At 37.9% G+C, this 27,340-nt stretch overlaps 1 protein-coding gene across 2 annotated transcripts in view; it reads right to left on the bottom strand.

Annotated features, from left to right (window-relative positions):
• Positions 1–19,210: 19,210 nt before the first annotated feature.
• Positions 19,211–27,340, bottom strand: part of LOC100371336 (constitutive coactivator of PPAR-gamma-like protein 1 homolog) — a 69,465-nt gene continuing 61,335 nt past the window's right edge. For both annotated transcript variants that reach the window (XM_085497242.1, XM_085497243.1), the window contains exon 16: positions 19,211–22,688. In XM_085497242.1, coding sequence (XP_085353368.1) covers positions 22,146–22,688 — 543 coding nt within the window. In that variant the 3' untranslated portion in view covers positions 19,211–22,145. The remainder of the gene's footprint in view (positions 22,689–27,340) is intronic.

Genomic DNA, 27,340 nt, shown 5'->3' with positions numbered 1-27,340 from the left:
TCACTGATATACTAGTCACATCTCTTGTCCAATATGCCATCATTTTGTCACTGATATACTAGTCACACCTCTTGTCGAATATGCCATCATTATGTCACTGATATACCAGTCACACCTCTTGTCCAATATGCCATCATTATGTCACTGATATACTCGTCACAACTCTTGTCCAATATGCCATCATTTTGTCATTGATATACTAGTCACACCTCTTGTCCAATATGCCATCATTTTGTCACTGATATACTAGTCACACCTCTTGTCCAATATGCCATCATTATGTCACTGATATACTAGTCTCATCTCTTGTTCTATATGTCGTCATTGTATCACTGATATACTAGTCTCATCTCTTGTTCTATATGCCATCATTGTGTCACTGATATACTAGTCACATCTCTTGTTCTATATGCCGTCATTGTGTCACTGATATACTAGTCTCATCTCTTGTTCTATATGCCATCATTGTGTCACTGATACACTAGTCTCATCTTTTGTTCTATATGCCGTCATTGTCACTGATATACTAGTCACATCTCTTGTTCTATATGCCATCATTGTGTCACTGATATACTAGTCACATCTCTTGTTCTATATGCCATCGTGTCACTGATATACTAGTCACATCTCTTGTTCTATATGCCATCATTGTGTCACTGATATACTAGTCACATCTCTTGTTCTATATGCCATTGTTGTGTCACTGATATACTAGACACATCTCTTGTCCAATGTGCCATCGTTGTATCACTGATATACTAGTCACACCTCTTGCCCAATATGCCATCATTATGTCACTGGTATACTAGTCACACCTCTTGTCCCTGATATAATAGTTACATATCTTGTTCTATATGCCATCATTGTGTCACTGATATACTCGTCACATCTCACTGAAATACTAGTCACATCTCTTGTCCAATATGCCATCATTGTGTCACTGATATACTAGTCACATCTCTTGTCCAATATGCCATCATTGTATCACTGATATACTAGTCATATACCTTGTCCACTGTGCCATCGTTGTGTCACTGATATACTAGCCACATCTCTTGTTCTATATGCCATCATTGTGTCACTGATATACTAGTCACATCTCTAGTCCAATATGCCATCGTTGTGTCACTGATATACTAGTCACATCTCTTGTCCAATATGCCATTATTGTGTCACTGGTATACTAGTCACATCTATTGTCCAATATGCCATCATTGTGTCACTGATATACCAGTCACATCTCTTGTTCTATATGCAATCATTGAGTCACTGATATACTCGTCACATCTCTTGTTCAATATGTCATCATTGTGTCACTGATATACTAGTCTCATCTCTTGTTCTATATGCCATCATTGCGTCACCGGTATACTAGTCACATCTCTTGTTCAATATGCCACCATTGTGTCACTGATATACTAGTCACATCTCTTGTCCAATATGCCATCGTTGTGTCACTGATATACTAGTCACATCTCTTGTTCAATATGCCATCTTTGTGTCACTGATATACTAGTCACATCTCTTGTCCAATGTGCCATCGTTGTGTCACTGATATACTCGCCACATGTCTTGTTCAATATGCCATCATTATGTCACTAATATACTAGTCACATCTCTTGTTCAATATGCCACCATTGTGTCACTGATATACTAGTCACATCTCTTGTTCTATATGCCATCACCGTGTCACTGATATACCAGTCACATCTCTTGTTCTATATGCAATCATTGTGTCACTGATATACTAGTCACATCTCTTGTCCAATATGCCATCATTTTGTCACTGATATACTAGTCACACCTCTTGTCGAATATGCCATCATTATGTCACTGATATACCAGTCACACCTCTTGTCCAATATGCCATCATTATGTCACTGATATACTCGTCACACCTCTTGTCCAATATGCCATCATTTTGTCACTGATATACTAGTCACACCTCTTGTCTAATATGCCATCATTTTGTCACTGATATACTAGTCACACCTCTTGTCCAATATGCCATCATTATGTCACTGATATACCAGTCACACCAATTGTCCAATATGCCATCATTATGTCACTGATATACTCGTCACACCTCTTGTCCAATATGCCATCATTTTATCACTGATATACTAGTCACACCTCTTGTCCCTGATATACTAGTCACATCTCTTGTTCTATATGCCATCACCGTGTCACTGATATACCAGTCACATCTCTTGTTCTATATGCCATCATTGTGTCACTGATATACCAGTCACATCTCTTGTTCTATATGCAATCATTGTGTCACTGATATACTAGTCTCATCTCTTGTTCTATATGCCATCGTTGTGTCACTGATATACTAGTCACATCTCTTGTTCTATATGCCGTCATTGGGTCACTGATATACTAGTCACATCTCTTGTTCTATGTGCCATCATTGTGTCACTGATATACTAGTCTCATCTCTTGTTAGCTCCGCTGTCGACTTTGTCGAGCGGAGCTTATCATATGAGTGATTGTCCGTCGTCGTCATCGTCCGTGTCAATGTTTTACTTTTTCGACTTCTTCTTGAAAACTACAAGCCTGAATGCTTTGATACTTGGTGTATATGTACCTTGGGTAGACCTCTCTCAGATTTATTCATTTCATGATGATATCTTCAATTCTCTAATTTTGGTGAATATTTTTGTCATTTTTAGTAAAAAGTGATATTTTTGACTTCTTGTTGAAAACCGCAAGTGCAATTGCTTTGATATTACATATATAGGTACTACATGTGGACCTCTCTCAGATTTGTTCATTTTGTAATGATATCTTTAATTCTCTAATTTTGGTGAATATTTTTGTAATTTTTGGTAAAAACTGATATTTTCGACTTCTTGTTGAAAACCGCAAGTCCAATTGCTTTGATATTACATATATAGATACTACATGTGGACCTTTCTCAGATTTGTTCATTTCATGATCATATCTTCAATTCTCTAATTTTGGTGAATATTTTTGTAATTTTTGGTAAAAACTGATATTTTCAACTTCTTGTTAAAAACCGCAAGTGCAATTGCTTTGATACTACATATATAGGTACTACATGTGGACCTCTCTCAGATTTGTTCATTTTGTAATGATATCTTTAATTCTTTAATTTCGGTGAATATTTTTGTAATTTTTGGTAAAAAGTGATATTTTCGACTTCTTGTTGAAAACCGCAAGTCCAATTGCTTTGATATTACATATATAGGTACTACATGTGGACCTCTCTCAGATTTGTTCATTTCATAATGATATCTTTAATTCTCTAATTTTGATGAATATTTTTGTAATTTTTGGTAAAAAGTGATATTTTCGACTTCTTGTTGAAAACCGCAAGTCCAATTGCTTTGATATATTATACATATAGGTACTACATGTGGACCTCTCTCAGATTTGTTCATTTTCTAATGATATCTTCTGTTCTTTAATTCCCATGTGCATTGCTAACAGCGGAGCTATCTCAGCCGACAGGCTGCTTGTTCTATATGCCATTGTTGTGTCACTGATATACTAGTCACACCTCTTGTCCAATATGCCATCATTATGTCACTGATATACTAGTCACATCTCTTGTCCAATATGCCATTATTGTGTCACTGATATACTCGCCACATGTCTTGTTCAATATGCCACCATTGTGTCACTGATATACTAGTCACATCTCTTGTTCTATATGCCATCACCGTGTCACTGATATACCAGTCACATCTCTTGTTCTATATGCCATCATTGTGTCACTGATTTACTAGTCACATCTCTTGTCCAATATGCCATCATTGTGTCACTGATATACTAGTCACATCTCTTGTTCTATATGCCATCATTGTGTCACTGATATACTAGTCTCATCTCTTGTTCTATATGCCATCATTGTGTCACTGATATACTAGTCACATCTCTTGTTCTATATGCCGTCATTGTGTCACTGATATACTAGTCTCATCTCTTGTTCTATATGCCATCATTGTGTCACTGATATACTAGTCTCATCTTTTGTTCTATATGCCGTCATTGTCACTGATATACTAGTCACATCTCTTTTTCTATATGCCATCATTGTGTCACTGATATACTAGTCACATCTCTTGTTCTATATGCCATCGTGTCACTGATATACTAGTCACATCTCTTGTTCTATATGCCATCATTGTGTCACTGATATACTAGTCACATCTCTTCTTCTATATGCCATTGTTGTGTCACTGATATACTAGACACATCTCTTGTCCAATGTGCCATCGTTGTATCACTGATATACTAGTCACACTTCTTGTCCAATATGCCATCATTATGTCACTGGTATACTAGTCACACCTCTTGTCCCTGATATAATAGTTACATATCTTGTTCTATATGCCATCATTGTGTCACTGATATACACGTCACATCTCACTGATATACTAGTCACATCTCTTGTTCTATATGCCATCATTGTGTCACTGATATACTAGTCACATCTCTTGTCCAATATGCCATCATTGTGTCACTGATATACTAATCACATCTCCTGTCCAATATGCCATCATTGTATCACTGATATACTAGTCATATCCCTTGTCCAATGTGCCATCGTTGTGTCACTGATATACTAGCCACATCTCTTGTTCTATATGCCATCATTGTGTCACTGATATACTAGTCACATCTCTAGTCCAATATGCCATCCTTGTGTCACTGATATACTAGTCACATCTCTTGTCCAATATGCCATTATTGTGTCACTGTTATACTAGTCACATCTATTGTCCAATATGCCATCATTGTGTCACTGATATACCAGTCACATCTCTTGTTCTATATGCAATCATTGAGTCACTGATATCCTCGTCACATCTCTTGTTCAATATGTCATCATTGTGTCACTGATATACTAGTCTCATCTCTTGTTCTATATGCCATCATTGTGTCACCGGTATACTAGTCACATCTCTTGTTCAATATGCCACCATTGTGTCACTGATATACTAGTCACATCTCTTGTCAAATGTGCCATCGTTGTGTCACTGATATACTAGTCACATCTCTTGTTCAATATGCCATCTTTGTTTCACTGATATACTCGTCACATCTCTTGTCCAATGTGCCATCGTTGTGTCACTGATATACTAGTCACATCTCTTGTTCAATATGCCATTGTTGTGTCACTGATATACTCGCCACATGTCTTGTTCAATATGCCACCATTGTGTCACTGATATACTAGTCACATCTCTTGTTCTATATGCCATCACCGTGTCACTGATATACCAGTCACATCTCTTGTTCTATATGCCATCGTGTCACTGATATACTAGTCACATCTCTTGTCCAATATGCCATCATTTTGTCACTGATATACTAGTCACACCTCTTGTCGAATATGCCATCATTATGTCACTGATATACCAGTCACACCTCTTGTCCAATATGCCATCATTATGTCACTGATATACTCGTCACAACTCTTGTCCAATATGCCATCATTTTGTCACTGATATACTAGTCAAACCTCTTGTCCAATATGCCATCATTATGTCACTGATATACTAGTCTCATCTCTTGTTCTATATGTCGTCATTGTGTCACTGATATACTAGTCTCATCTCTTGTTCTATATGCCATCATTGTGTCACTGATATACTAGTCACATCTCTTGTTCTATATGCCGTCATTGTGTCACTGATATACTAGTCTCATCTCTTGTTCTATATGCCATCATTGTGTCACTGATATACTAGTCTCATCTTTTGTTCTATATGCCGTCATTGTCACTGATATACTAGTCACATCTCTTGTTCTATATGCCATCATTGTGTCACTGATATACTAGTCACATCTCTTGTTCTATATGCCATCGTGTCACTGATATACTAGTCACATCTCTTGTTCTATATGCCATCATTGTGTCACTGATATACTAATCACATCTCTTGTTCTATATGCCATTGTTGTGTCACTGATATACTAGACACATCTCTTGTCCAATGTGCCATCGTTGTATCACTGATATACTAGTCACACCTCTTGCCCAATATGCCATCATTATGTCACTGGTATACTAGTCACACCTCTTGTCCCTGATATAATAGTTACATATCTTGTTCTATATGCCATCATTGTGTCACTGATATACTCGTCACATCTCACTGATATACTAGTCACATCTCTTGTCCAATATGCCATCATTGTGTCACTGATATACTAGTCACATCTCTTGTCCAATATGCCATCATTGTATCACTGATATACTAGTCATATACCTTGTCCAATGTGCCATCGTTGTGTCACTGATATACTAGCCACATCTCTTGTTCTATATGCCATCATTGTGTCACTGATATACTAGTCACATCTCTAGTCCAATATGCCATCGTTGTGTCACTGATATACTAGTCACATCTCTTGTCCAATATGCCACCATTGTGTCACTGATATACTAGTCACATCTTTTGTTCTATATGCCATTACCGTGTCACTGATATACCAGTCACATCTCTTGTTCTATATGCCATCATTGTGTCACCGGTATACTAGTCACATCTCTTGTTCAATATGCCACCATTGTGTCACTGATATACTAGTCACATCTCTTGTCCAATGTGCCATCGTTGTGTCACTGATATACTAGTCAGATCTCTTGTTCAATATGCCATCGTTGTGTCACTGATATACTCGCCACATGTCTTGTTCAATATGCCATCATTATGTCACTAATATACTAGTCACATCTCTTGTCCAATATGCCACCATTGTGTCACTGATATACTAGTCACATCTTTTGTTCTATATGCCATCACCGTGTCACTGATATACCAGTCACATATCTTGTTCAATATGTCATCATTGTGTCACTGATATACTAGTCTCATCTCTTGTTCTATATGCCATCATTGTGTCACCGGTACACTAGTCACATCTCTTGTTCAATATGCCACCATTGTGTCACTGATATACTAGTCACATCTCTTGTCCAATGTGCCATCGTTGTGTCACTGATATACTAGTCAGATCTCTTGTTCAATATGCCATCGTTGTGTCACTGATATACTCGCCACATGTCTTGTTCAATATGCCATCATTATGTCACTAATATACTAGTCACATCTCTTGTTCAATATGCCACCATTGTGTCACTGATATACTAGACACATCTTTTGTTCTATATGCCATCACCGTGTCACTAATATACCAGTCACATCTCTTGTTCTATATGCAATCATTGTGTCACTGATATACTAGTCACATCTCTTGTCCAATATGCCATCATTTTGTCACTGATATACTAGTCACACCTCTTGTCGAATATGCCATCATTATGTCACTGATATACCAGTCACACCTCTTGTCCAATATGCCATCATTATGTCACTGATATACTCGTCACACCTCTTGTCCAATATGCCATCATTTTGTCACTGATATACTAGTCACACCTCTTGTCCAATATGCCATCATTTTGTCACTGATATACTAGTCACACCTCTTGTCCAATATGCCATCATTATGTCACTGATATACCAGTCACACCAATTGTCCAATATGCCATCATTATGTCACTGATATACTCGTCACACCTCTTGTCCAATATGCCATCATTTTATCACTGATATACTAGTCACACCTCTTGTCCCTGATATACTAGTCATATCTCTTGTTCTATATGCCATCACCCTGTCACTGATATACCAGTCACATCTCTTGTTCTATATGCCATCATTGTGTCACTGATATACCAGTCACATCTCTTGTTCTATATGCAATCATTGTGTCACTGATATACTAGTCTCATCTCTTGTTCTATATGCCATCGTTGTGTCACTGATATACTAGTCACATCTCTTGTTCTATATGCCGTCATTGTGTCACTGATATACTAGTCACATCTCTTGTTCTATATGCCATCATTGTGTCACTGATATACTAGTCTCATCTCTTGTTCTATATGCCATCGTTGTGTCACTGATATACTAGTCACACCTCTTGTCCAATATGCCATCATTATGTCACTGATATACCAGTCACACCTCTTGTCCAATATGCCATCATTATGTCACTGATATACTCGTCACACCTCTTGTCCAATATGCCATCATTTTGTCACTGATATACTAGTCACAACTCTTGTCCAATATGCCATCATTTTGTCACTGATATACTAGTCACACCTCTTGTCCAATATGCCATCATTATGTCACTGATATACTCGTCACACCTCTTGTCCAATATGCAATCATTGAGTCACTGATATACTAGTCTCATCTCTTGTTCTACATGCCATCGTTGTGTCACTGATATACTAGTCACATCTCTTGTTCTATATGCCGTCATTGTGTCACTGATATACTAGTCACATCTCTTGTTCTATATGCCATCATTGTGTCACTGATATACTAGTCTCATCTCTTGTTCTATATGTCGTCATTGTGTCACTGATATACTAGTCTCATCTCTTGTTCTATATGCCATCATTGTGTCACTGATATACTAGTCACATCTCTTGTTCTATATGCCGTCATTGTGTCACTGATATACTAGTCTCATCTCTTGTTCTATATGCCATCATTGTGTCACTGATATACTAGTCTCATCTTTTGTTCTATATGCCGTCATTGTCACTGATATACTAGTCACATCTCTTGTTCTATATGCCATCATTGTGTCACTGATATACTAGTCACATCTCTTGTTCTATATGCCATCGTGTCACTGATATACTAGTCACATCTCTTGTTCTATATGCCATCGTTGTGTCACTGATATACTAGTTACATCTCTTGTTCTATATGCCATTGTTGTGTCACTGATATACTAGACACATCTCTTGTCCAATGTGCCATCGTTGTATCACTGATATACTAGTCACACCTCTTGTCCAATATGCCATCTTTGTGTCACTGATATACTAGTCACATCTCTTGTCCAATGTGCCATCATTATGTCACTAATATACTAGTCACATCTCTTGTTCAATATGCCACCATTGTGTCACTGATATACTAGTCACATCTCTTGTTCTATATGCCATCACCGTGTCACTGATATACCAGTCACATCTCTTGTTCTATATGCAATCATTGTGTCACTGATATACTCGTCACACCTCTTGTCCAATATGCCATCATTATGTCACTGATATACTCGTCACACCTCTTGTTTAATATGCAATCATTGAGTCACTGATATACTAGTCTCATCTCTTGTTCTGTATGCCATCGTTGTGTCACTGATATACTAGTCACATCTCTTGTTCTATATGCCATCATTGTGTCACTGATATACTAGTCTCATCTCTTGTTCTATATGTCGTCATTGTGTCACTGATATACTAGTCTCATCTCTTGTTCTATATGCCATCATTGTGTCACTGATATACTAGTCTCATCTCTTGTTCCATATGCCATCATTGTGTCACTGATATACTAGTCACATCTCTTGTTCTATATGCCGTCATTGTGTCACTGATATACTAGTCTCATCTCTTGTTCTATATGCCATCATTGTGTCACTGATATACTAGTCTCATCTTTTGTTCTATATGCCGTCATTGTCACTGATATACTAGTCACATCTCTTGTTCTATATGCCATCATAGTGTCACTGATATACTAGTCACATCTCTTGTTCTATATGCCATCGTGTCACTGATATACTAGTCACATCTCTTGTTCTATATGCCATCATTGTGTCACTGATATACTAGTCACATCTCTTGTTCTATATGCCATTGTTGTGTCACTGATATACTAGACACATCTCTTGTCCAATGTGCCATCGTTGTATCACTGATATACTAGTCACACCTCTTGTCCAATATGCCATCATTATGTCACTGGTATACTAGTCACACCTCTTGTCCCTGATATAATAGTTACATCTCTTGTTCTATATGCCATCATTGTGTCACTGATATACTAGTCACATCTCTTGTCCAATATGCCATCATTGTGTCACTGATATACTAGTCACATCTCTTGTCCAATATGCCATCATTGTATCACTGATATACTAGTCATATGCCTTGTCCAATGTGCCATCATTGTGTCACTGATATACTAGTCTCATCTTTTGTTCTATATGCCGTCATTGTCACTGATATACTAGTCACATCTCTTGTTCTATATGCCATCATTGTGTCACTGATATACTAGTCACATCTCTTGTTCTATATGCCATTGTTGTGTCACTGATATACTAGACACATCTCTTGTCCAATGTGCCATCGTTGTATCACTGATATACTAGTCACACCCCTTGTCCAATATGCCATCTTTGTGTCACTGATATACTAGTCACATCTCTTGTCCAATGTGCCATCATTGTGTCACTGATATACTAGTCAGATCTCTTGTTCAATATGCCATCGTTGTGTCACTGATATACTCGCCACATGTCTTGTTCAATATGCCATCATTATGTCACTAATATACTAGTCACATCTCTTGTTCAATATGCCACCATTGTGTCACTGATATACTAGTCACATCTCTTGTTCTATATGCCATCACCGTGTCACTGATATACCAGTCACATCTCTTGTTCTATATGCAATCATTGTGTCACTGATATACTCGTCACACCTCTTGTCCAATATGCCATCATTATGTCACTGACATACTCGTCACAGCTCTTGTCCAATATGCAATCATTGAGTCACTGATATACTAGTCTCATCTCTTGTTCTATATGCCATCGTTGTGTCACTGATATACTAGTCACATCTCTTGTTCTATATGCCGTCATTGTGTCACTGATATACTAGTCACATCTCTTGTTCTATATGCCATCATTGTGTCACTGATATACAAGTCTCATCTCTTGTTCTATATGTCGTCATTGTGTCACTGATATACTAGTCTCATCTCTTGTTCTATATGCCATCATTGTGTCACTGATATACTAGTCTCATCTCTTGTTCTATATGCCATCATTGTGTCACTGATATACTAGTCACATCTCTTGTTCTATATGCCGTCATTGTGTCACTGATATACTAGTCTCATCTCTTGTTCTATATGCCATCATTGTGTCACTGATATACTAGTCTCATCTTTTGTTCTATATGCCGTCATTGTCACTGATATACTAGTCACATCTCTTGTTCTATATGCCAACATAGTGTCACTGATATACTAGTCACATCTCTTGTTCTATATGCCATCGTGTCACTGATATACTAGTCACATCTCTTGTTCTATATGCCATCATTGTGTCACTGATATACTAGTCACATCTCTTGTTCTATATGCCATTGTTGTGTCACTGATATACTAGACACATCTCTTGTCCAATGTGCCATCGTTGTATCACTGATATACTAGTCACACCTCTTGTCCAATATGCCATCATTATGTCACTGGTATACTAGTCACACCTCTTGTCCCTGATATAATAGTTACATCTCTTGTTCTATATGCCATCATTGTGTCACTGATATACTAGTCACATCTCTTGTCCAATATGCCATCATTGTGTCACTGATATACTAGTCACATCTCTTGTCCAATATGCCATCATTGTATCACTGATATACTAGTCATATGCCTTGTCCAATGTGCCATCATTGTGTCACTGATATACTAGCCACATCTCTTGTTCTATATGCCATCATTGTGTCACTGATATACTAGTCACATCTCTAGTCCAATATGCCATCGTTGTGTCACTGATATACTAGTCACATCTCTTGTCCAATATGCCATTATTGTGTCACTGGTATACTAGTCACATCTATTGTCCAATATGCCATCATTGTGTCACTGATATACCAGTCACATCTGATGTTCTATATGCAATCATTGAGTCACTGATATACTCGTCACATCTCTTGTTCAATATGTCATCATTGTGTCACTGATATACTAGTCTCATCTCTTGTTCTATATGCCATCATTGTGTCACCGGTATACTTGTCACATCTCTTGTTCAATATGCCACCATTGTGTCACTGATATACTAGTCACATCTCTTGTCCAATATGCAATCATTGTGTCACTGATATACTAGTCACACCTCTTGTCCAATATGCCATCATTGTGTCACTGATATACTAGTCTCATCTCTTGTTCTATATGCCATCATTATGTCACTGGTATCCTAGTCACATCTCTTGTTCTATATGCCATTGTTGTGTCACTGATATACTAGACACATCTCTTGTCCAATGTGCCATCGTTGTATCACTGATATACTAGTCACACCTCTTGTCCAATATGCCATCATTATGTCACTGGTATACTAGTCACACCTCTTGTCCCTGATATAATAGTTACATCTCTTGTTCTATATGCCATCATTGTGTCACTGATATACTAGTCACATCTCTTGTCCAATATGCCATCATTGTGTCACTGATATACTAGTCACATCTCTTGTCCAATATGCCATCATTGTATCACTGATATACTAGTCATATGCCTTGTCCAATGTGCCATCATTGTGTCACTGATATACTAGTCTCATCTTTTGTTCTATATGCCGTCATTGTCACTGATATACTAGTCACATCTCTTGTTCTATATGCCATCATTGTGTCACTGATATACTAGTCACATCTCTTGTTCTATATGCCATTGTTGTGTCACTGATATACTAGACACAACTCTTGTCCAATGTGCCATCGTTGTATCACTGATATACTAGTCACACCCCTTGTCCAATATGCCATCTTTGTGTCACTGATATACTAGTCACATCTCTTGTCCAATGTGCCATCATTGTGTCACTGATATACTAGTCAGATCTCTTGTTCAATATGCCATCGTTGTGTCACTGATATACTCGCCACATGTCTTGTTCAATATGCCATCATTATGTCACTAATATACTAGTCACATCTCTTGTTCAATATGCCACCATTGTGTCACTGATATACTAGTCACATCTCTTGTTCTATATGCCATCACCGTGTCACTGATATACCAGTCACATCTCTTGTTCTATATGCAATCATTGTGTCACTGATATACTCGTCACACCTCTTGTCCAATATGCCATCATTATGTCACTGACATACTCGTCACAGCTCTTGTCCAATATGCAATCATTGAGTCACTGATATACTAGTCTCATCTCTTGTTCTATATGCCATCGTTGTGTCACTGATATACTAGTCACATCTCTTGTTCTATATGCCGTCATTGTGTCACTGATATACTAGTCACATCTCTTGTTCTATATGCCATTGTTGTGTCACTGATATACTAGACACATCTCTTGTCCAATGTGCCATCGTTGTATCACTGATATACTAGTCACACCTCTTGTCCAATATGCCATCATTATGTCACTGGTATACTAGTCACACCTCTTGTCCCTGATATAATAGTTACATCTCTTGTTCTATATGCCATCATTGTGTCACTGATATACTAGTCACATCTCTTGTCCAATATGCCATCATTGTGTCACTGATATACTAGTCACATCTCTTGTCCAATATGCCATCATTGTATCACTGATATACTAGTCATATGCCTTGTCCAATGTGCCATCATTGTGTCACTGATATACTAGCCACATCTCTTGTTCTATATGCCATCATTGTGTCACTGATATACTAGTCACATCTCTAGTCCAATATGCCATCGTTGTGTCACTGATATACTAGTCACATCTCTTGTCCAATATGCCATTATTGTGTCACTGGTATACTAGTCACATCTATTGTCCAATATGCCATCATTGTGTCACTGATATACCAGTCACATCTGATGTTCTATATGCAATCATTGAGTCACTGATATACTCGTCACATCTCTTGTTCAATATGTCATCATTGTGTCACTGATATACTAGTCTCATCTCTTGTTCTATATGCCATCATTGTGTCACCGGTATACTTGTCACATCTCTTGTTCAATATGCCACCATTGTGTCACTGATATACTAGTCACATCTCTTGTCCAATATGCAATCATTGTGTCACTGATATACTAGTCACACCTCTTGTCCAATATGCCATCATTGTGTCACTGATATACTAGTCTCATCTCTTGTTCTATATGCCATCATTATGTCACTGGTATCCTAGTCACATCTCTTGTTCTATATGCCATTGTTGTGTCACTGATATACTAGACACATCTCTTGTCCAATGTGCCATCGTTGTATCACTGATATACTAGTCACACCTCTTGTCCAATATGCCATCATTATGTCACTGGTATACTAGTCACACCTCTTGTCCCTGATATAATAGTTACATCTCTTGTTCTATATGCCATCATTGTGTCACTGATATACTAGTCACATCTCTTGTCCAATATGCCATCATTGTGTCACTGATATACTAGTCACATCTCTTGTCCAATATGCCATCATTGTATCACTGATATACTAGTCATATGCCTTGTCCAATGTGCCATCATTGTGTCACTGATATACTAGTCTCATCTTTTGTTCTATATGCCGTCATTGTCACTGATATACTAGTCACATCTCTTGTTCTATATGCCATCATTGTGTCACTGATATACTAGTCACATCTCTTGTTCTATATGCCATTGTTGTGTCACTGATATACTAGACACATCTCTTGTCCAATGTGCCATCGTTGTATCACTGATATACTAGTCACACCCCTTGTCCAATATGCCATCTTTGTGTCACTGATATACTAGTCACATCTCTTGTCCAATGTGCCATCATTGTGTCACTGATATACTAGTCAGATCTCTTGTTCAATATGCCATCGTTGTGTCACTGATATACTCGCCACATGTCTTGTTCAATATGCCATCATTATGTCACTAATATACTAGTCACATCTCTTGTTCAATATGCCACCATTGTGTCACTGATATACTAGTCACATCTCTTGTTCTATATGCCATCACCGTGTCACTGATATACCAGTCACATCTCTTGTTCTATATGCAATCATTGTGTCACTGATATACTCGTCACACCTCTTGTCCAATATGCCATCATTATGTCACTGACATACTCGTCACAGCTCTTGTCCAATATGCAATCATTGAGTCACTGATATACTAGTCTCATCTCTTGTTCTATATGCCATCGTTGTGTCACTGATATACTAGTCACATCTCTTGTTCTATATGCCGTCATTGTGTCACTGATATACTAGTCACATCTCTTGTTCTATATGCCATCTTTGTGTCACTGATATACAAGTCTCATCTCTTGTTCTATATGTCGTCATTGTGTCACTGATATACTAGTCTCATCTCTTGTTCTATATGCCATCATTGTGTCACTGATATACTAGTCTCATCTCTTGTTCTATATGCCATCATTGTGTCACTGATATACTAGTCACATCTCTTGTTCTATATGCCGTCATTGTGTCACTGATATACTAGTCTCATCTCTTGTTCTATATGCCATCATTGTGTCACTGATATACTAGTCTCATCTTTTGTTCTATATGCCGTCATTGTCACTGATATACTAGTCACATCTCTTGTTCTATATGCCATCATAGTGTCACTGATATACTAGTCACATCTCTTGTTCTATATGCCATCGTGTCACTGATATACTAGTCACATCTCTTGTTCTATATGCCATCATTGTGTCACTGATATACTAGTCACATCTCTTGTTCTATATGCCATTGTTGTGTCACTGATATACTAGACACATCTCTTGTCCAATGTGCCATCGTTGTATCACTGATATACTAGTCACACCTCTTGTCCAATATGCCATCATTATGTCACTGGTATACTAGTCACACCTCTTGTCCCTGATATAATAGTTACATCTCTTGTTCTATATGCCATCATTGTGTCACTGATATACTAGTCACATCTCTTGTCCAATATGCCATCATTGTGTCACTGATATACTAGTCACATCTCTTGTCCAATATGCCATCATTGTATCACTGATATACTAGTCATATGCCTTGTCCAATGTGCCATCATTGTGTCACTGATATACTAGTCACATCTCTTGTCCAATATGCCATTATTGTGTCACTGGTATACTAGTCACATCTATTGTCCAATATGCCATCATTGTGTCACTGATATACCAGTCACATCTGATGTTCTATATGCAATCATTGAGTCACTGATATACTCGTCACATCTCTTGTTCAATATGTCATCATTGTGTCACTGATATACTAGTCTCATCTCTTGTTCTATATGCCATCATTGTGTCACCGGTATACTTGTCACATCTCTTGTTCAATATGCCACCATTGTGTCACTGATATACTAGTCACATCTCTTGTCCAATATGCAATCATTGTGTCACTGATATACTAGTCACACCTCTTGTCCAATATGCCATCATTGTGTCACTGATATACTAGTCTCATCTCTTGTTCTATATGCCATCATTATGTCACTGGTATCCTAGTCACATCTCTTGTCCAATATGCCATCATTTTGTCACTGGTATACTAGTCACACCTTTTGTCCAATATGCCATCATTATGTCACTGGTATACTAGTCGTATCTCTTGTCCAATATGCCATCATTTTTTCACCGATATGCTAGTCACATGTCAGCATCAGTGGTTGTTGTATTGCAGTCATGCATATTAATAAGAGGTCACATGACCATCTGATATATTGGTGATATTTCTCTTCGGATATCATTATATGACTGGTTACACATATATGTGTGATTTTACAGTTATGCATATCAATGAGGTCGCATGATCATCTGACTAATAGCACGAGTGTTCTCGTGACATGCAAAGCATAACAAAGGTTTCTTGATACTGTTTCAATGTTATTAATATGGTCTTATATCAATTTGTAAATACTTGTAATGTTGAAATGAGAGCATGGAATAAGATACGACATTGATTTCTGTATTTTTGACATATATCTTGAAAAAGCTAGTTCTTATGTAAGACTTGAAATTAAACAGCACCATCTTGTGACGATTTTTTGGACTTTACGTGCTCTTTTGCTGTGGTTTTATTGTCTTTAATATTGAGATTCTAATGTTTAAATTTGAAACAAATTTTATAGTGGAGCAATTTCCTTATACACTTTCACCAGACTGTTCAAAGATCAAGCTTTACCATCCATACATCTTGGATTTGTACATTTTCTCCTTAAAAATAGTCTTAAATTTTAGCCATTCATTAACCTTAATTACTGTAGGCTGTTAGCTGGGACCAAATCAATACAATATTAAAACTGCATATTTTGACCGTTGTCCCTTTATATTCCTGGGAATATTTGTCTAGAATTATTTGCATAGTGCACATGAATTGAACTGACTGTTGCATGATCAATCCTTATTTATTGTATTTTATACTTAGTAATGAATGCCTGTAAACTGTATTGATTATTACATGAATTAAAATGTATGACTCGTACACACAGCAGAATGTACAAGCCTTGAAGTTTAGGATCCAAATGAAGCAGCTGCCCAAACGATTACTGAAATGACTGGTTGCAGAACTGAGGTTGAAACCCAATGTAGAAAATAACAATTGAACAAGTTTACAAGCCCTGTAACTGCGAATGTCTTTCTTCGGGCACATACACTAAGGAAGTTATTGGAATGCTTACGCACAGTCCCTCTCCTTTCGTGCACACCCAAACTTGTGGCATCTGTACATGCTCAGGCTGGACCTCTTTGTAGAGTGCCAACACCCTTGAGGTAGCCGGAAAAACAGCTCACAGCATATCATTTCTCATTAGCTCCATGATATCACTTACATCATCAGCTCTGTAATTACATAAACATACCTAGAGATTGGACCAACAACCAAGGATTTACATAAACCCACGACTGAGCCATTTTGAGCAGTCAAAACGACTATTTGAATCATGCTTTCCTGTCACTTTTACGCATAAATCACACTGAACTTAAATTAACATCAAAATGTATCGCGGATATATTCATGTTGGCGAGTGACATGAAAATAACAACAAGCAGCCTATCGGCTGAGATAGCTCCGCTGTTAGCAATGCACATTTCAATTAAAGAACTGAAGACATTAGAAAATGAACAATATGTATAGTATCAAAGCAATCAGTCGAAAATATCACTTTCTACCAAAAATATTCACCAAAATTAAAGAATTGAAGATATCATCACAAAATGAACAAATCTGAGAGAGGTCCACATGTAGTACCTATATATGTAATATGAAAGCAATTGAACTTTTGGTTTTTAACAAGAAGTCGAAAATATCACTTTTTACCAAAAATATTTCCCAAAATTTGAGAAATAAAGATATCATCATGAAATGAACAAATCTAAGAGAGGCCTACCCGAGGTACATATACACCAAGTACCAAAGCATTCAGGCTTGTAGTTTTCAAGAAAAAGTCGAAAAAGTAAAACATTGACACGGATGACTGCGACGGACGACAATCACTCATATGATAAGCTCCGCTCGACAAAGTTGACAGCGGAGCTAAAAAAGAATGAGTGATTTTGTGGAGCACCTCAAAGCAATGTTTCACGCTCGAGTGTCATTTGCATACTGAAAACTGGGGGCTATCGTTCCTTTTATACACCCAGAGCCACAGTTTAATTACCTTGGTAAAAGTGAAGACATTTGGCTGCACAAATATTAAAGTAGGAAAGTCCTCATTGTTCACAGGCATAAGATTTAGAGTGATATCCAACAATAACACTTAATGGATGTGTGGACAATGCTTGCCATCAAGGTTTCATCAGTTGTAAACAAGTGTTTTCATGTCACCATTAGTCAAATCTTGACTATAGCGGAAATCGGTTCAACATTTTGTTGCACGTTTTACAGGAAACATCTACATTGTCTGAGTCTATGTACATTACATTTAGACACTACTTTAGTGTTGCTCATTTAAACAGTGTCACTATTGCCAACTTAAACTGAACATAATGTTTCCCTGCGGGATAGAAATGTCTGCAGACCTTGGTACCAGTCAGGGTCCATAGCACCAAGAACTAAATGATTTCCAAGACTTTCTTAGATTTCCCAAACTTTCTTGCTTTTTTCCTAAGACATTTCCAGACTTTAAAGGATGTTCCCATTGGACGGACCCTGCCAGTGACCACAAGAATAAACTGAATCTTTCAATTATGTTCACAAGTTCTCTTTGATAAAAGTACATTGATGGCGGATAGTGCAACCCAGTCAGGTGGCAACAAATAAATGTACATGCACTACTGTTGAACTGAAAGATCAATAAAATTTGGTTAATCAACATGATGCAAATAAGACAATGTACACCCAAATCAGAAACATTCACACACACACACACACACACACAAAATGAAACGACTCATTGCATTTGCTTTCATAACAAACAATAATATATTCTTCCTTATAAGTACAAAGCATTGTACAAAGATGAAGAAGCTATAATATCAAAGGGATTCCATTGATCAAATGTTATATAAGGCCGAGTCAGGTAATGCATATATCATCTGCCAATGTAATTTCATTATTTAAGTTCTAAACATGCATAATGCACTGTTTTAACAGAAGGCTGTACTGCATTTAAACAAGCTCAAAAATAGCAGACTAAAAGGTTACATTACATGTACGTGCACTAATTTAGCTGTCCCATACTGGATGCAACCAGTTTCCCCTCCAATGCTATGCCTCCCATGGTAAATGCAGTTTATTCCATGGATTGAGAAGTTTTTCAGCTGCATCTTTTTAACTAGCATCGTCTGATTGGCTGACAGATTTAAAAAATCACCATGATGACAGGAAGAACCTTGTCAGATTTTGTATATCCAAGGTTGTGCACAGATGGATGAATTGTAGCAGCCATGATGGATTGAAATTTCAGGAGACGATCTTTGACATAAAAACAAAATTTAGTATCCATCACAGCTGTTAAGATAGTTTTCAAAATTTCCAGAATAATACTTTTCTTTAATATTTGACAGAGCACCGATCATATGTAAATTTGACAAGCGTACATACAAAACAAGTCTTCAAAGTAATAAATGGTTTCTCCCAGACTTACTGACCAATCAGACATCAGCAAAACTGGCATTCACCAATTAAACCACCGGCAAACATCTAAAGACACTCAACAAACAAAGTTACATTATGTTCTTAGTACAGCGGCCAAACATCAAGCACAGACTATAAATGTCACTTGTCACAAGTGAACCGAGGAACTAACGGATCTCTCTCACTACCATTAACAGCAGCTGCTTTATTTAAATTGAAATTTGTTAAATACATTTTTTTGATATGAGAATCTAGTCTACAAGCTGATTATATGATGAATATTAGTTATTAATGCTAATTGGTTCTCTTTTTTTTGTATATGTGTGTATGTGTGCAGTCAGTGAGTGCCAAAAATATACTTGATCAAGAATAATATCTGGAATGAATTGGTGTGAATAAATTAATTCAAAATGCTAAACAAAGTACCTCAACCCCGCTACAAACTTCATGACATTTTCCTTCCCCCATTCAATTTCCACTGGAATTTTTTGTAATCTTAGGGAGTTACGAGTATTGTATTCAACAATAAAGAAACTAGTTAAGCTCAACATTGTTATATTACGAGTTTTATATTCTAGTCAAAAAAAAAAATACATGTATTGAAATTAAGTTGTTCTGCGAATTAAAAGATTTTCTCAGCCAAAAATTTAGTAAAAAGAAACTATAATCTTTGTTTTTATCTGCAATCAGAATTACAAGTATTCTTAAACAGAAATAGCCTTTGATTTCAAAAGTCTTAATTTGTTGTGTTTTTGCCCGAAATAGTATCAGACTTCAGTCTTCAGTTTTTTTTTATTCCATGTGATGATAAATAAACCATTTGTGTTTACTGAAAAATAAGTCAAACAATCCCATTTTTAAATTTGTTACCAAGTCATTTTACAACAGAAACAAAATGCACGTTATGAAAACATGGCACTACTTTCTTCAACCAATTAAATCGACTTGTTCAGACAAGTCACATTATTTCCCCACATTTGTTTTTAGTTGTGCCTCCCCAAAGACAATCTCCAAAACTTGTCAATTCACCTGAACTGCAAAATTAAATAGAATTTGTAATTCTCAATTAACAGTAAACACACAAAATCCTTCTATGAAGAAATAATAAATTCTAAGCAATATGGGATAATACAAATGAGTTATAAATGAAAGAATATTAGATAGAGGAAAATACTTGAATTTTTCAAGCATATGAATTTAAATAAATTTTGTTATCATTGGAAGCGAGTCATGGTCTGTAAAGCACCCATCCAGACAGTGACTCAACTTTGCATCTCTCAAGGGGCCGTTTGAGTGATGGTTTTTTTTTTTTGGATCACTTGAATTGAACGCAAATTATTCAAATATTTTGGCTTCTTGCCAAGAAGTTATCTGAATCATCTTCCAAGAAACTTAATGTAATACCATATATGGTATCACTGGACAGAAGTAGGTTTCAGTAGAAAACTACCTGCATTAATTTGTATTATTTCATCAAATGTGAAATCAAATATTATGTTCTTTTAGTACCATAATTCCATACTTAATATTTAAAGTATTCAGCTACCATAATTATGTTTTGTTTTCCTCTATTTTAAGAGTAAACAATGAAATACACTGTCTATACAAGATAAAGAAAACTTGAGATGGAAATTAAAAAAACATTTCCATCACAAAACACTGAGGGCAGTGGTAATTCTTTCAAACTTTTTTTAATTTGTAATAATTTTTACTGGCACTTTCATAGAGGTGTGTAGGTCACAGATATGTAGAGAATGATCTGACACACCAATACGTATTTGGCAGTGTATAAATTAGCCATCCACATACCTGTAACAATATTCAGAAGACAAATCAGAAAGGAGACACTCAAATTGATTACATAATCAACGTTTGAGTCACCAATTACGTACGTTTATGTCAACAATTTAAGGTAAACAAGGGGATTTGACCACTGATAATTTTCCATAAACCAAAACAAGTCAACTTACAAAGAAAATATTTGGTTAATTTGAGTTGAAACTAGCTATGTTAAACAGATTTGTTGTGGCATTATATTTTGACAGTAACTCATTGTCTTGTTCAGAAAGGCATTCAAAACATGACAGTTACATTGTGTTTTGTGAAGATAACTAGAGGCATAGTTACAAAATGATGGTATAAAACATTTCTTTGTTGGTTCTAGTCTATGCATCTGCTATACAGTTATTGACAATGGCAGTGAATGTTACTGTAACCGGCTGTTTTTATAAACTCTTGAAATGTTAGTTTAGTTGTTTTACAAGGTGTGTTCTGGTGTTCTCCCGAGATCTACATTCACTCCACTGTCAGGACTGTCTGTACAAACACACGTCTGTAAGTGAGGCCGACCATCCGGGCTGGCAAATGGGTTCACAAAGTCCTTACCATTGCCAGTTGGTAAAGTATAAACATCTTCCTCGTGCACCGATGATGCAATACTCTCAACAACCGAGCTCACAACGGCCGTGACTATATCGTCACCAGCTGTATTGTCATCGTCATTGGTTACTCGTTCAAGTAAATCTGAATGTTCAATTTCTTTCACTTTTTGTTCTTCAATGGTACTGCTAGTATTGCTAGTTTCAGAGCTGCTTTCATCTGAACTGCCATCGACTGCATCACCATTATGTTTGGTAGTATCCATGTTTCCTTGTTTGACCAACTCACTCATTTGAATACTACAATCTCCTGATTCAATTGTACAACCCCTTCCAACACCACTTACATCATTTTTCTGATTACCGTTTCTTCCACTTTTAGTGGATTTCTTCTTTTTACCTTGTTTATTTGCACCATCAATCTAACAAGAAAAGAAGAATATTTATGTTTACATAAAGGATAAAATCTGCCCAAAGAAAGAGCTGCTTTTAGATTAGGGGAACCTGGGTTTTTCTTACAATACAGTTTCAAAGAGGAAGATTCAGAGAGCTTTCAGTTGTATACATGCTAATGAAAAAACAAACTTTACATCATGTCATTTATAAGTGTGATGTAAATTATATTCATTTATTTCTGTGATTGGTAATAATGATCAGTTTTTAACTTACATTGCACTACAATTGTCATTGTGAATGATTAGTCAATCTATCTGTAATTAATCACAGACGAGATAGTCTGATATATTTGATATCATTATTAAATATGTATCAAGTAATACCATAGACCTTCTATATGGTCAGTAAAACATGTTTATCTATGGAGCTAACTGGTACATTTGGCCACAACAAGTACAAGTCAGTTCATAAAGTCAGAGAACACATTTTTCGGTTACATTTGTAAAGTCTATGATGAAATATGATAAATAGATAATGACAACATTGTTTTCTGCGAAACCACAGTCTTGTTATCACTGTGTCAAAACTAAAGTCAGCAGTAATGCTACAATCACCATAACATGCATCAAAGTAGGCAACAGAATATTGTTTTTAAAGGCCGTGGAAGATCATGCATTCCGCATCACCATCTTGGTTACTTCAATCCGATTGAATATGAATAAGATATTTCCAGAGGTCAGGGTTCGTTTTTTGTAGGCAGTCTCCTCTGCAGCTCAATAAATTTTGCTTTGTATAAACATTCAGAGTAGTTCATTTAATTTGTTTTTTGTTTTGATACTTTGTGTCACCAGCAATTGAATAATAACAATTGCAAATAACCGATGTGCAGCAAATGGGAATGAATCTTCATGGTGTACCCTGCATTTATAGAATTGTGTTTAAAAATTGAACACACAACAGTAGAAATTGGTTGGACACAGTAGTGTATGTTGTATCACCAAATTTTCATCTTCCAATACTAGCTGTCAGTGACACGCATCAATTATCCAGCCTAATGAAAAGTCTGGATTCACATCTTTGGAGGATCTACTTAATTGGCGACTCAAGTTTAATAATGTATCAAAACAAAACAATTTATTCAGGCAAGATGAACTGTGAGCAAGACAACTGCCAATCAGCTTGGAGGGTATGAATGAGAGCGGTTTGAACCGCTTTTTTTATGCAAATTCATGCAGTAGTTTTAAAGCGCACTTGTCTAAACTTTGAAAATGCAAAATAAGGTTTTATTTGGGCAGTTTAGGTTAACCCAGGTTTGACCCAAGTGTTTGAATACAAGATTGCCCCTTACAGTCAATATAAATCAATGACCATGTATTAGAATCATCAATGAACTTGCAATCTTACGCAGTTAGTCATATTCAACAAAATCAAAGAAAGCTGAGAAAGAACTCCCATGTGCTGAGAGTATTGGAGACAATAAATATAATTCAAAATTACTTGTACTTGATTGAGATAGTGATGGAAAAACTGAAAACTAATAAAGCAAATCAGAAAATTAGTATTAACAGATTTGAGTGTAAAACTAATGAGACCTGCGCAATGTAACAGACCATCTATGTACCAAGTTTTATTGAAAGGTGATTAGAACCAAAAGATTATAAATTATTATGCTAATTAGGGAATTAATATGAACAGATTTTTATCCCAAACTATTTAGGTTTGTACATTGTCCTAGAGCATCTTTGTACTAAGTTTCATTGAAATTAGGCGAGGGTTCACATAGTTCATACCCACCATAGACTCCGGTCAGTCAAAATGACTATTTTGAACTGTAGGTATTAATCAGCGATTCCGCCGGTGACAGAGATATAATCTAGGTCAGGGGAAGCCCCATGACCCCAAGATTCTTTTACCCCTTACGTCACAACCCACATGACTGAGGCCACATGGCAGCGCCACAGGTAGCTGTCAATCACTCTGGTTCCTTTCTCTCCGCCTCGAGGACTTAGACCAACGCAACGAAAAGGTTGGGGAGGTTGGGGGGACCCGGAGTCTATGGTGGGTAGGGACTATGTGAATAGGCGGGTTCGGAGAAGCCTCACCTAAATTCACTACGTTCAATTACCCACCATAGACTCCGGTCAGTCAAAATGACTATTTTGAACTGTAGGCAAAGTCAGACACCAATAGGTGGCGGGTTTTTCCAAGTCTTTTCCCCGTCGGGGGTGAAAACAAATTCAACACCCTAATTAAGACCCAAAAAAGGGTGGTGTCTTACCTTGCCTGTGCTGTCCCCGGAGCAAGGAGCCAAAATGCTGCTACGGTGACTGCGTTCAGTGTGCCCGAGAAAGCTAGACCCCAACCAAATTCTGGGGGGTTAGTAAGCTTTCGAAGTAAAGACCGAAACAGTTCTGCATGAGGGCATAGGCCGCAAAGCGGGACCTGGGAGCTCCCAGGGGAGTGCTGATGGTAGAGAAATCTGTTCACATAAAATGCCGGACTGACTTATTGCCTATGCGCAGGGACCCTATCGGTCGTTCGAGCTGGGGCAGCAAACCAAGACTGACCCGCTACGACGGGACCCAACCTAGAGAGACCCTTATCAATGGATTCGGTGTCTCTTAGATGGTAGTTGATAAAGACGTTCTGCGTTCTCCAGAAGCCTGCCCTCCATGTGTGCTCGGGGGATGGGGGTGGGGGCTCTAGCGAGTTAGCCATCGCACAGACCTCATGCGCTCGTACTTGGTGTCTCTGCGAGCTAATACTTGGTGTCTCTAATACAGTCGCAGTAAACCACCTGGTTATGGAAGTTGGGGAGGCCGGCCTATCCTGCCTGCCTGCCTGGGCCATAACGCAAAGATGTGTGCCTGGCACCCCGTTCCAAATCCTAGTACGGTTTGGTGGCAACTCAGTGCTCGAACCGGGTAGAGAAGCAATTCCTCCTGACCCTCCGGGCAGACAAAATTTGACAGCCGGGGGATGACGATCGGGTGAGGATCGTGTCCTGGGATTTGGTTCTAGACGAGAAACCTGATTCATGTCTTTAGCACAACTTGATTGTCTATAACGGCGGTACATCATCCAAGAAGGACAATGCCCCCAGCTCTGGTCGACGCCTATCTGAGGCGAGGGCCAGTAGGAAGACTATTTTCCACGTCAAAAATTTGAGTGGTGCTGATCGAAGAGGCCCAAAAGGCTGTCTGCTTAGAGCGGACAACACAGCCGACAAGTCCCAGTTGGGCAGTTCCCTTGTATGGGGTCTCAGCGTCTGGAAAGCAGTAAATAGTCTCCTAATAATAGGACAATCTGTTAGTCTTGTTCCGGTACGCTTGAATGGTGGGGGACAAGGCCTACCTGTAGTCAACGATCGCTGTGTAGGAAAAACCCACTTCGTCAAACAGGTGGACGAAGGACCCTGCTACCTGGCCAATAAAGGGATGGTATCAATCAATCTCCCTTCCGCTACACTAACCAGTGTATGCTCGCAGCCTAGAAATGTAGGCCGCGTTGGTGGAATCCCTGTTCGCCCTGGCCAGGACGTTGGCAGCCCGCTCAGATAAGGCTTTTGTATGTGCGGGTCTACTGAGAGCCTCTATGCGTGTAAGTGATACGTGCTGGGCTCGTTGGTAGTGCGCCGTCGGAAGCACTGCTGGTATTTCGACTATCGTTTTCGACAGAAGTGGAAACTAGGCCCTGCTTTGCCAATTGGGTGCGACCAATGATAATATGCAGGTGTGCACCTGTCCAAGTTTTCTCCGGTGCCCGGTGAACTAGCGGGAAGGGAGGAAAGGCGTACACAACTAAGTGGGTCCAGGCTCCTGGAGTCAGGAGTGTTACGCACGTCGGGAGCTTGGTGTTCCGGGGTGCGGCAAACCGGTCTAACCTTGGACCCTCCACAGCCGAAACAGCCTGGAGGCGACCCACTGGGGTATCAGCTATTTTTTCCGACCGCTTATCGCTTAATTTCCGACCGCTCGCTGCTTTCCGACCGGAAACCGACCGCTTTTTTTCTGCTCGCTCGCGTTCGCTTTTGTTCGCTCGCTCGCTCCTACTGTGGCTGGCTTCAGAAACATCGTCCGCTTGCCAGCCGATCGCTGGAGTAACAATGATCGTACATTGTATGTATAAACTTAAGTTTTTATTTGTAATAAATTTAAGTTTTAATGAGGATTCAAAACACAACGCCTATTGCTTCTCTGTTTTGGAACAAAGACGCCTTCAAATCACTTGACAAATTGTAACGTTTGCTACGCAAGTCGAACTGTGACCTGTATTTACATATTTACGTCCTTGTGTGTGTAGTTCAAGCAGCTATATAACAGGTCAATCGCGATATGTATTGAGTACTAGTATTTGTGTGTTGTGTGTGTGTTTCTGTGTGTGATTTTGACTAAATTTACTCCGAACGGCGTTCAAAATAATTTGACACTTTGTTATTTGCGAACGCAACTCACAAATACTAGTACTCAAATCTATTGGTTAACTTTTGCTCGTGTCTAGGTGCGCAAAACAAAACTGCACATATAATTATCGCATAGCTGAATTTCTACAAATCAATTGGACTTAAACTACTAGTATAATGACTGTGACGATTAATCGCTTGTCTGAGTACATGCGGCGACGAATTATTGGATTGGCAGCAGCCGGACAAAAAATGAAAGAGATCTCGGAACAGTTA

This window comes from Saccoglossus kowalevskii, chromosome 3 (assembly GCF_978046115.1).
Source record: "Saccoglossus kowalevskii chromosome 3, keSacKowa6.1, whole genome shotgun sequence".
Taxonomy (NCBI): Eukaryota; Metazoa; Hemichordata; class Enteropneusta; family Harrimaniidae; genus Saccoglossus; species Saccoglossus kowalevskii.
The sequence above is the reverse complement of the archived record's forward strand: the minus strand, read 5'-3'. Positions and strand labels throughout refer to the sequence as shown.